The 12529-nt window shown below is 40.5% G+C and overlaps 1 protein-coding gene across 7 annotated transcripts in view; it reads left to right on the top strand.

Moving 5' to 3' along the window:
- The window catches only part of SBF2 (SET binding factor 2), a 402592-nt gene that overhangs the window by 248559 nt on the left and 141504 nt on the right, over positions 1–12529 (top strand). For all 7 annotated transcript variants that reach the window (XM_020789925.3, XM_020789927.3, XM_020789926.3 and 4 more), the window contains 4 exons: positions 711–788; positions 7471–7584; positions 8904–9032; positions 10441–10539. In XM_020789925.3, the coding sequence (XP_020645584.1) occupies positions 711–788; positions 7471–7584; positions 8904–9032; positions 10441–10539 (420 nt within the window). The remainder of the gene's footprint in view (positions 1–710; positions 789–7470; positions 7585–8903; positions 9033–10440; positions 10540–12529) is intronic.

Raw genomic sequence — 12529 nt, 5'->3', positions numbered from 1 at the left:
CAAACTCACCTATATGTTTACCATTAAATTTTAAAGGAAACTTATATTTGTTTTATATCATTTGTCATCTTCCTTCAATCATGTCTGTGCTGCTTCCCCCTTCTAGTCTTAAAAGGGAATAGTATCTTTATTCTTGAGTTCTAATGCTATGCTAATCAGGTAGTACAGCACTTCCTTGCATCTTTTTCTCATGGGTCATAATGCTGTCTCTTCCTTCATTAGACGGGATAGATAAGAGGTTACATGGTATACTGCTTTTGATATAAGATATGCAGCGAAATACTTGAAAGATTGTCATACAGAGGAGGAGCAGGACCTGTTTGGAGTCATTCCATAGTTCAGTACACATAATAAGGAGCTCAACGTACAGGAAGCTCAGATTTGGGCTGAATATTGGGAAAATCTTGTACTATTAAGAGCAGTATAGCAATAGAACCAGTTACTTAGGAGGTGGTGAACTCTCAGCACTAAAACATTAAAGAGAAATGTAAACAGCTATCTGTCAGAGATGCTTTAACTTGCATTCCTGCATTTAGCAGAGGCTCTCAATGACCTTAATAGACCCCTTCTAACACTATTATTCTGTGATTCTATTCTGTTTAAGACACACAGTACAGTATGGTATATTGTAATCTTTAGTAGGAAAAATATATGTAGAAAAATGTTGTCAACAGAGTGCTTGTTCTGAAATGTTGTTCTTCAAATTGTAGGTTTTACATCCAGATTTGGAAACGGCAGATTATGCATTTCCTCCTCCTCGAACAGCTCTGTCACATACCAAAATGTTGGTAAGACATAGCCATTCTAGCATAGTACCTACTTAACCAGTATTCACTTGAATGTAGGTTATTTAATTGAAAGTTCCTCGTGCTGTTTGCTGCCACATCAAGTTTATAGTTTAGTAAATACAGAAAATGAATTTGAATTTGACTATATCAAACTTGTTACACCGAATATAATGGGTCCACTTGTCCAGAAAAAATGAAAGTATATATGCCTAAAATAGTTCACTGTCTTGGAATTCATTATTCACTGTGTTGTGCTGCACTGCAACAGCAAAAGGTAGTCTTGGAGTCCAAGACTCAGTCTTAATGCAAAAATCTTACTGGGATTTTACATTGGAGTATGTTAAATTGTATACAGTGGGGTCTTGACTTAAGAACAATGTGACAACCCCAGACCTACTGGAGTATACCACACTTTAAATATGCTGCCACCAACCATTCCCTATAAGAAGTCACACAGACCAGGAATGGATTTTTAACAAACAAAAGAACAAGGTTTATTTAAATAACAAACAGGGTAAATAAAATGATCAGGTAAATAAGATACAGTAACGTGGCTTAGTCTCAATCATACATACAACAGTTTGGTTCACACAGAACACTTTAAAGTAAAGCACAGACCCTGAACCTATCAGTTCTGGCTACCTATAAAGAAACCTGAACCTATCAGGTATGTACCAACTGACACACAGTTGTACTCAGTCTGACACACAGACTCCAACTCCCCCTTCTCCACACAAGCTCCAAGTATATATACAGTACAGCTCCTCCCCCTGATGTCCCGCCTTCCACTCCCCATAGGATGGAACTTTCCCTCCAAACCCATGACAGACAGGTACCATCAGTGCTGTATGTAACACCTCCCCTCTTTATAAGTTGTTTTGCAGGGGAAAAGCTAAAGTGCTTTTCTCCAAAAAAAACAACCAGGATCAAAACACACAAAAACAGTTATACAATAACACAATACCATACTTACTCATACTTACACTCTAGGTTAAACATATCAATTAGGCATTTAAACATTAACATTTACAATACATTAAATTACCTTTATTAATACAAACCAAGCATGTTTAAAAAAAACAGGTACATTTAACTTTTGGTCACCAAAATATACATAGTCCATGTTTCTTCGCCGTCTTCACTCTTCGGGTCTTCTTGACAAGGCGTCAGCAACACAGTTCATTGACCCTCTGACCACCTTCACTTCAAAGTCATAGTCTTGCAGGTTTAAAGCCCACCTCATAAGTTTACTATTATGGGTTTTCATTGTCTTTAACCACTGCAGTGGTGAGTGGTCAGTGCACAGAACAAAATGTCTTCCCCAGATGTAAGGTTTGGCCTTCTGAATCGCGTATACTATGGCCAGGCACTCCTTTTCCACGGTTGCCAAATGTCTCTCACCTTTCTGGAGTTTCCTACTCAGGTAGGACACTGGATGCTGGTCACCATTTTCATCCTCCTGGCAAAGAACTGCTCCTACCCCGCTGTTAGACGCATCGGTGTAGATGATGAACTCCCGGTCGAAGTCTGGAGCACGCAGCACTGGATAATTGATGAGCGCCTCCTTCAACCTCTGGAACGCCTCCTCACAGTCGCTGGTCCACGGGATGCGGTCATCAGTCTTCTTCCGCGTCAGATCGGTCAGCGGAGTCGCCATCTCGCTAAACCTCGGGATGAACTTTCTGTAGTAGCCCACCAACCCAAGAAATGATTTGACTTTTTTCTTGGTATTGGGTCTGGGCCAATCACGAACGGCTTCTATCTTGGCCTCTAGGGGTTTGATCACTCCTCCCCCTACTATGTGACCCAAGTATTTTATTTCTGGGCTACCCAGCTGCAGTTTGTTCTCTTTGCAGGGCCTAGGCCAAAGCACTTCCTCCCCTGGGTTAAAGTGCCTCTCCCTGGCTTTCTGATCATACCAGGTTTTCTTTCTGACCTTCTGAGCTTGCAGGTTCTCTGCTGCTAGCTCTAGGTTTCTCTTTAGGTCATTCATTAAAGAGTCTATATATGTCACAACGTCTTGTGGGTCATCCTGGGTGATCTGCTCCCAATTTTGTTTGATTAAATCAAGTGGACCTTTCACCCTTCTCCCAAACAAAAGTTCAAACGGACTGAACCCGGTACTGGCTTGGGGCACTGATCGATAAGCAAACAAAAGGGATTGCAGCTTCTGGTCCCAATTGTTTGGATTCTCTGCCAAGTAAGCCCTAATCATGCGCATCAGAGTCCCATTGAACTTCTCTGTTAACCCATTACTTTCGGGGTGATAGGCAGTGGTTTCCTTGTGTTTAATTCCACAGATTTGCCATAACCGTTTCATGAGCTTTGATGTAAACGATGTGCCCAAATCTGTGATTATTTCTGAGGCAAATCCCATCCTGGACATATACCCCACCAAGGCATCTGCCACTGTGTTAGTTTCGATGTTAGTCAAGGGTATGGCTTCGGGGTACCTCGTGGCATGGTCCACAATGGTGAGAATGAACCGGTTCCCCCTCTTTGTGGCCTTGGGCAAAGGTCCCACAATATCCACTCCTATACATTTAAATGGGGTGTCAATTACAGGCAAAGGGCACAACTTCGCTTTGGTCCTGTCACGGTTATTCCCCTGCCTCTGACACACATCACATTGTTTACAGAACTCCTTGATCTGCTTCCCTATTTCAGGCCAGTAAAAATTTTGTGTGATTCTCTGCTGGGTTTTGTTCACCCCTAAGTGCGCAGCAAACATGTCAGAGTGCCCCCTTTGTAAGATCATGGGGCGATACTTTTCAGGTACCACTAGCTGACTTCTGATCCCATCTCCCCCTTTTGAGATATTCCTCAGGGTCTCTCTATATAAAATTCCCTTTTTCTCGCGAAATCTCGCTGGGGTTTCAGGTGTTAGCTGGGTGTCTGTCACCTGTTCAAAACACTTTCGGAGAGTGGCGTCTGCCTTTTGCTCTTGGCCAAATTTGCTGTCTGTGGTTAAGGTTTCCACCACAGCTTCGGAACTACCCTCATCTGCTTCCGCCTCGGGCCCTTCAGTACCCCCCTGAACTGTCCCCGTGGTGGCTTGTGAGCGTGTAATCACTAGCACCCGTTTCACATGTTCAGCCAGGTCATTTCCCACGAGCACGGCTGCTGGCAGAGTCGATGAAATCGCTAGCCGCCAAACTCCCCTCCAGCCTTGAAAGCTCACAGGTACCTCAGCTACTGGCAGTGAGATCACCTGCCCCTCAATCCCTGCCACCTTCAAGCTCTCATTTGGGATTATATACTTCCCAGGAATAATGTCTGGATGGCACAGGGTCACCTGGGAACAAGTATCCCTTAGCCCCCTATACTGATGGTCAAGTATTCCTACGTCCACCCCTGCGGTCTCAAACAACTGCGAATCTGTCCTCACTAGTAAGCAGCGCTTGACCTCCACAAGAGGACCATTTTCCCCAGCCTGATCAGCAGATGTAACTGTTCCAGATTGAGTAGCCATGGCAACAGGCTCCCTCAGTGGCAAGGAGCTTTGCTCTTTCTGGACACAGAACACAGCTTTTGGCTTGGTTCCACTCAAATCATGAGGCAAATTTCCCTTTAGCTGCTTCCATTTCTCACACTCTGAGATTAGATGGCCCTTTCCTTGACAGAAATAACATTTTCTGCTGTACTTGGAGTCTTTCTCCTCTGGTTTTGGTTTTCCCTCCAAAATCTGAGGTCTTTGTGGTTTCATGTCTGAGGGCTTCCCTTCAACATGGGCCCCTCCCCCTTGCTGGTTTTTCCCTGGTCCCTGAGAGTACTTGCTGTAGGTTTCTTTGGGTTTACCTACAGATTTCCCCTCAGCACCTAAGGGCTTTCTTATTTGGTAAATAAAATCTGCGATCTCTGCCGCCTCTGTCACAGATTTCGGTTTCCTCTCCCTCACCTGGAACTTCAGTTCCCCATGCAGGACTGAATAAAACTGTTCCAGCGCTATCAGGTCTTTGAGCTGCTGGAAGGTCTCTGTCCCCTCCTGAGACAGCCATTTCTCTAGCAGCCTCACCAGTTGGGCCCCCACTTGGGTAAAAGTCTGCTCTGGTTTCTTTGTGAGTGACCTGAATCTTTGCCTCAGCTGTTCCGCATTTATCCCATGTCTGGCAAACACCAGTTTTTTAAACTCAGCGAAGTCTTTCAACAGTTCCACTGGCATCTCTGCATAGACTTCTGCCAGGCTGCCACTGATTAAAGATCGCATAATGGTCATCTTCTCAGTTTCCCTTACTGAGAAGTCCACAAACGCTCTTTCCACGAGGGAAAAGAACACCTCAGGGCAATCTCCCTTGTGGTACACAGGGAATTTCTTCAGGTCAGTTTTAGACAGGCCGCCTTCCCCATTCCCTGGGTTCCCCTCATTATTATTGTTATTACTATTTCTACTCATTATCTCCAGCTTCTTCAGCTCAAACGCCATTTTCTCTCTCTCCAATCTTTCTTCTTTTTCCATTCTCTCTCTCTCTAATCTTTCTTCTTTTTCCATTCTCTCTCTTTCCATTTCTAATTGTTTCATCCTAAATTCATGCTGTTGGGCTATGTGTTCTGGGTTCTGTTCTCCCGTGCTCTCATCCTGCACTGAGCCAAATTCCTCCTCAGAACCTTGGTCTACCTGTGGGTCTCTTACTTCCCCCATTTCTGCCATTTGGCTTCGAGTCAAGGGCATAATTCCCCCCCAGAACAGGCTGCCTTCAAAAGTCAAGCCTCAAAATAAAGCGACGACTTTTTTCCTTTTGCCTCAGAAACAGCCTTCTATAGATTGCTGCTGTTCCTTCAGCACTAACTTGCAACTGTTGCCAGGCAGAATTCACCCCCCTCTGCTAGGCCTCTCAGCAGACAGGCTAGATCACTGTTACTTCACACAGCTTTGCCTCAGCCCTTTCCCGCCAAAACGGGTTGCCTCAGAGCTCCCTAATCTAGTCCCCAATCTGAGTGTGCACGTTCTTCCACTAGCGTACCTCCCCGTGAGGTAAGCCTAGAAGATTACCTACGCGCTCTCAGATTTTCCTTGACTAGACCCCCCTTGCTCTGGGCACACTTGCCAAGGCTTTGCTGGACCACTGGACAACTGGACCAGTCGTATCCCACACGCTGGACACCAATCAATGTGACAACCCCAGACCTACTGGAGTATACCACACTTTAAATATGCTGCCACCAACCATTCCCTATAAGAAGTCACACAGACCAGGAATGGATTTTTAACAAACAAAAGAACAAGGTTTATTTAAATAACAAACAGGGTAAATAAAATGATCAGGTAAATAAGATACAGTAACGTGGCTTAGTCTCAATCATACATACAACAGTTTGGTTCACACAGAACACTTTAAAGTAAAGCACAGACCCTGAACCTATCAGTTCTGGCTACCTATAAAGAAACCTGAACCTATCAGGTATGTACCAACTGACACACAGTTGTACTCAGTCTGACACACAGACTCCAACTCCCCCTTCTCCACACAAGCTCCAAGTATATATACAGTACAGCTCCTCCCCCTGATGTCCCGCCTTCCACTCCCCATAGGATGGAACTTTCCCTCCAAACCCATGACAGACAGGTACCATCAGTGCTGTATGTAACAAACGGCTTGAGTTAATAACATTTTGACTTAAGAACCACTCTCATAGGAAAATATTGACTTGACTTACATACTTAGATTTGAGTGAAGAACTGAAAAAAAACCACGTGGGAGGCAGGGAAAGTGCAAAATGTGAACTTTCAGTTAACTGTTGGCCAGTGAAAAGGGTGCCTGTCTGCTTCCTCACTCCTCCCAGTGTTTAGAGAGTGGATTGGGAGACAGTCTTCGGACTGCCTGGTACTGGACTGCCTGGACTGTATTTTCCCTGCCTTCCCTGAACCTTTCTTGACCTAAGAAAAAAAGAAACAAAATATCCCTCTCCAGTGGTCAAAGGCGGAATAGCAGCTTCCCATTAGTTTCTATGGACGGAAAAGAGCAGATACGGATCAAATGGTTTTCAATGCATTCCTATGGGAAATGCAGATTTGACTTGAGAACATTTTGACTTGAGAACTGCCTTCCAATACGGATTAAGTTCTCAAGTCAAGACCCCACTGTAAACCACAGCAGTGAACTGCAGCTAAGTAACAAGGTGCTGGTTTTGTGCCTGCTCATGTTACTGGATCAGAACTTGGCATGCAACCAAGCACATGATGAACACCTTGTAAATTAGTGGTGATTTGTTGTTGCAAGTTTCATGGTTTCACCTATTCCAATGTAAAACCCTAGTAGGATTCTGCATTTGAGAGAGAGATAAAAAGAGAGAGCGCAGTAGAAAAATTGTGACTCATTAATCTCAGCAGTGAAACACATCTTCTTGGGACTGTTCTTTGTGCTTTCATCAGTAGCTTATATTTCGGTTAGACTTGGGGAAATATACTAATGCATGGAAGACAAATAAGTTGTCTTTCAACAGCTAATATGAAGCAGGAAGAAGGCCTTCTTATTTGAATACTTTCTGTTTCATAATGATACCACACTTATTTTAATTGGGATATTGAAAGTACAAGAACTTCTTCAGTTTTAATTTTTAGTTTGTATTGTGCTTTTCACCCCTCTAGGAATGCTTACAGAATGTATTCATTTAAAAACAATGTTTTGTGACTTGATATGTTTTAAGAAAACACAGTAGCACTCAATTTGCTTTTTTTCCTCAGGATAAAGAAGTGCGAGGAGTCTTTCTTAGATTATTTGCACAGCTGTTCCAAGGATACAGATCTTGCCTTCAGCTGATTAGGATCCATTCAGAACCTGTAATAAACTTCCATAAGGTAAAAGCAAAGCATGTGTTGCCAGCATCTCTAGACAATAATAGTGTCATTTTGGAAAGGTTATAATGTATATTGTCATAGAATAGTAAGCGTGGTAGTTGCTTTGTACAATGTAGCATAATGGTTCGAGTCAAACATTTTAAAAACATCTTAAAGAATAGAGTGTTAGATTTAGCTTACTTATTTTACAAGTTCCATCTTATAACAACATTGTCTTATGTGATGTTTACAGGTTATTGTATTACTTTGTACTACAGATATTTGTGCTTTTTTTTCCTATAAGGGGAATTTCTACAGATGGAAATCCAAGCTAAAAAGGATACGGTGATCATCTCGTTTGCCCTTTTGTCATATAATGTAGGAATCCTTCACATATATTAACTCCCATCCATCATCTAGCTCAGTGGTTCTTAACCTTTGTTACTCAGGTGTTTTTGAATTGCAACTCCCAGAAACCCCAGCCAGCACAGTTGGTGGTGAAGGCTTCTGGGAGTTGCAGTCCAAAACTCCTGAGTAACCCAAGGTTAAGAACCAGTGCTCTAGTTGATTAAAATGCACTAGCAAAAATTAGGGACGAATAATGTGTGTCATGTTAAATGCTAATTCAAAATTCAGCAGATGGTTTTGTAAAATAATCTGTACAGCTCCTGCAAGTGAGTCAAATTATATTCCATAAGGAATAATAAACTGAGGCTAGGAATTTCTGTCTGGCCATGGGGAAAAATCATCTGTTACTTCGGCTTGGCAAAACTCATTCACAAAGCAGTTTTTCCCAACAGAAATTTGCCATGGTCCTCTAGCAAAAGTTTATTTCACCCAGCATTCCATCTTCATTTATCATATGTCATGCTCTTATGCCCTTTAGGAAAGACAAAAGGATACATGCATCTTAGTGGGTTTAAAAAGCAAATAGCACCATATCGCAGTAGACCAAGACATCAGATTAAACATTCAAATATTTACAGCTTTAACTTTATTTTAACACCTGTAAGGTTTTTCATGCTCCAACTGTTAAATGGATTTAATATGTAGCTATTTTGCATCTCACCTTGCATCATTTCTGTTAGCTGAAAGAAAACAGACTTCAGAATGCATTCTAAACATATTTGAAATGAGCATGTATGTGCTGATGGAAAGTTTTCTGCTTACAATAACCTTGATGCTATGGTAGTTGAGCGTCCCCCCCTTTTTTGGGGGGGGTCATTCTCTCCTTGTTTTTAATATTATATTTTAACTATTCTTTTTGTCTCTTTTTCTAAGACTGCACAGTGATGTGAAAAATGCTTTTTTTGGTGACTAAGATTTACTTCTTTCTGCAGGCAGCCTTTTTGAGCCAGCGAGGCTTGATTGAGAATGATGTCCTTACAAAAGTTCTTAATGGAATGGCATTTGCTGGTTTTGTATCAGAGAGAGGTCCTCCTTACAGATCCTGTGATCTCTTTGATGAGGTAGAGATACTTTTTTAAAGATATGCATGAAAGCTGAGAGAGAGGGTAGATGCAAACTTAAATTTCAGTGGCCAGAATCATATTGGTTTCTGGTAAGTTATGCCAGCGCAAAATTGCAGTGGTGTAAATTGCTCCAGTGAAGTCTTCAGTTAATGAGTTGACACTTATATCCATAGTCCGGCACTAAATCATGCAACTAGCATGCAACAAAGGTACAATTAGCAACTTGTTAGCTGATGGCAATCTCCTCCTACAATTTTTGCCATTGCTCTTATACTAGCATAAGTGCTACCTTTGGATTCTGGCCAGTAACTATTTTGTTGTTTAAAGACTGATGCTGCAGTTGTATTTTGAAGTTGTGGATTCTATTGGAGTGAATTAGCTCTAAACCATTTGTTCTGTTTGAACACTACTTTTTATATTTAAATGATTTTATCCAAACTGCTAGAAATTATTCTACTGAAGTTATTGGCTTAAAAAAATTATAACAAAATAAAAGTTCTTAGGAAAAGTGCTACCTGGGCTATTGCTGCCTGCGCATCATAAATATATGCAAATATGATGCATATGTAAACCTTAATAAGAATAACTACAAAATGTTATATCTATTTTAGAATGCTTTCAAAAATAATAGATAATACTTGGCAGACTTTTCTTTCCTTTTTTTTCTTTTCTATTCTTTTTTTTCTTTAAAATCTTTCTGTATGACATTTTGGAAATATCTTAAGCTTAGATAAACACTGATTTTAACAAAATGGTGCTTAGGGGGACCATACGTTTATGTGTTTACCTACACAAAATGACTTAAACTTTGGTTACTCAGCTCTTGTAAATATTATTTTATTGCTGTTTGGATTGTCACAATGCACCATACATACAAAAGCCAGATAATTTTGACATGCTTGCATCGTTAATGGCATTCAGAACTGAAATTTAAAGAGCATAATGAATTAAATGATGATATTATGTGAGAAATGCCAAACACTTTGAAAGAACCCTAGGACTATATGTATTTGTGTATGTGATGTGCTGTCAGATCACATCAAACTTAGGGCACCCCAATAAGATTTCTAAGAGATGTGAGATATTTAAGAAGTGACTTTACCAGTGCGACACTCCAGTTAATTTCCATATTTCAGCATGAACTTGAATCTAGTCTCCTGAGTCCCAGTCCATCATTCTGTTTGGTACACCACATTGAGTATCACAGCATTAGATAGAAAATTATTTACACTATCTAGCACCATATTTCACAAGTAGGGCTAATGTACGTGTCTGAAATAAAGTATCATGTAGAATGTATGAATAATTGTGTGAGATATGTCACACATACAGGCCATTACTAAGATTTTGTTTATGATTTTACTGTAAAGAAAGTCCTTTTGTGACAACTGATTTATTTTTTAAGTTGGTAGCATTTGAAGTTGAGAGAATTAAATCTGAGGAGAAAAATTCATCAAAAATGTTAAGGCATGTCAGAGAACTTGCAGAGCAGCTGTTCAAAAATGTAAGTACAATCCTTTCACATACTATAATGCAACTAAAGAAAATGCAATTTTAAATTCTGGAAACTGCAGAAATTGAAATAGTGATTAGCGTCATACTATATCTTGAAGTTATGGTTAATGTAACAGGAGTTGCCTTATACTGAGTCAAACCACTGATCCATCTGTCACAATACTGTATTGTCAACTGTAAATAGAAGCAAGGTTTCAGGCAGGATTTTTTTTCCTAGCCCCCGCCAGAGGTCCTTGTTGTCCCCTGGCAGTCTCAACACCTCCAGCCTGCCTGCAATACTACACAGACCGTTAGAAGGTCCTGCTAAATTGGGCAGGTTGCAGTATAAAGAAGCTGAGGGAGCAATAGGACTCTTCCCAAAACAGGTGGAGGCATCTTGCAAGGGTTTCATAGGCCATCTTTCTTTCTCAAATAGTTTCCCTTAATTTAGTTGATTTAAATTATAATACATGTAAGCATTGTTTTAACTGCTGTAAAAGAAAGGTGCTGAGTAGTATAATCAGGTATGTGCAAGGCACACTGTACTCTTTGTAGCCAAGAATACTACCTGTACTACATGACTTTAAGCACAATCCAAATTATGTATTATATTCTATATTGTTCAGAATACGTTGACTAAATATGCTTGCTTCCCACTAAACAGGATTAGGCAAATTGGTACATCTTGAAATATTTCCCTGTTCATGCCCGTTGTAATAGATTGTTCATACCTCATTTGCCTTTCTCACTGGCCCTTATCCATAGTAATTAAGAGATGAGGATTCCCAATAAACAAAGATTAAATTGCCAAAGAAATATTTATTCATTCCTACATATGTTTGCCTGCAAATGTCTCCTCAACTCTTTGATTCTCTTCATCTTGTCCCTGTGTTCTAACAACTTTATTCTCAATTATTTAATAGAATTACTTCCTTTGTTGGTCTTATGTGTCATAGTTCATGTTTAATCTCCTCATTAGGTAGTATGTGGGAAAAATATAAGGCATTATTCTGCTAGTGCTTATATGTTCAATTTACAGGTATCCAAGCACTAGTGGAACTAATAGTGCAAGTAAGCTGCACTACATGGTATGACAGAGTAATAACAAATTGTGAATGCCAATCTGCCCACAAAATTAAAGAATTTAGTTTTGCAATTGGATGTGGAAAATGAGATATCCCCAAGTAGTGGAAATTGTATTAATAGAACCTCACCACTGCATTCATTGAAATAAATCTGTCTACCTCCTTTACAATGATGGTTGAACAAAAATTATGTTAATGTGTGTTGTGAGATAATTGTTTGGTATTAAAGGCAAAAAAATATGCAGTCATAAAGACTTGTCAGTCTGCATTAGCTTTTCTTTTTTTAAAAAAAAAAGTAACCCATGATAACAGTCATGGTAAAGTACACAATTAGGAATCTATTTATCAATTAAGTAGCATATTTCACTCCCATATATGATTAAGAATTATTTCATTTTAGAGAACCTGTTCTTTTAGACTGTGTGAAACTGAGGGATTTATATAATCTCTTCACTCAACTAAAAATATTCTGCCTGTAGATTATTGTGAACGACTGTGAAGTTGTGGAAAATAGGTCATTTTTTTAAAAAAAAGTATTTGTTGTTGTTTAGTTGTTAAGTCATGTCCGACTCTTCGTGACCCCATGGACCAGAGCACGCCAGGCCCTCCTGTCTTCCATTGCCTCCGGGAGTTGGGTCAAATTCATGTTGGTAGCTTCGGTGATATTGTCCAACCATCTCGTCCTCTGTCATTCCCTTATCCTCTTGCCTTCACATTTTCCCGACATCAGGGTCTTTTCCAGGGAGTCTTCTCATGAGATGGCCAAAGTATTGGAGCCTCAGCATCAGGATCTTTCCAGTGAGCACTCAGGGTTAATTTCCTTCAGAATTGATAGGTTTGTTCTCCTCGCAGTCCAGGGGACTATCAAGAGTCTCCTCCAGCACCACAATTCAAAAGCATCAATTCTTTGGCGGT

This window comes from Pogona vitticeps, chromosome 1 (assembly GCF_051106095.1).
Source record: "Pogona vitticeps strain Pit_001003342236 chromosome 1, PviZW2.1, whole genome shotgun sequence".
Classification (NCBI taxonomy): Eukaryota; Metazoa; Chordata; class Lepidosauria; order Squamata; family Agamidae; genus Pogona; species Pogona vitticeps.
This window is presented reverse-complemented; position numbering and strand designations above follow the sequence as displayed.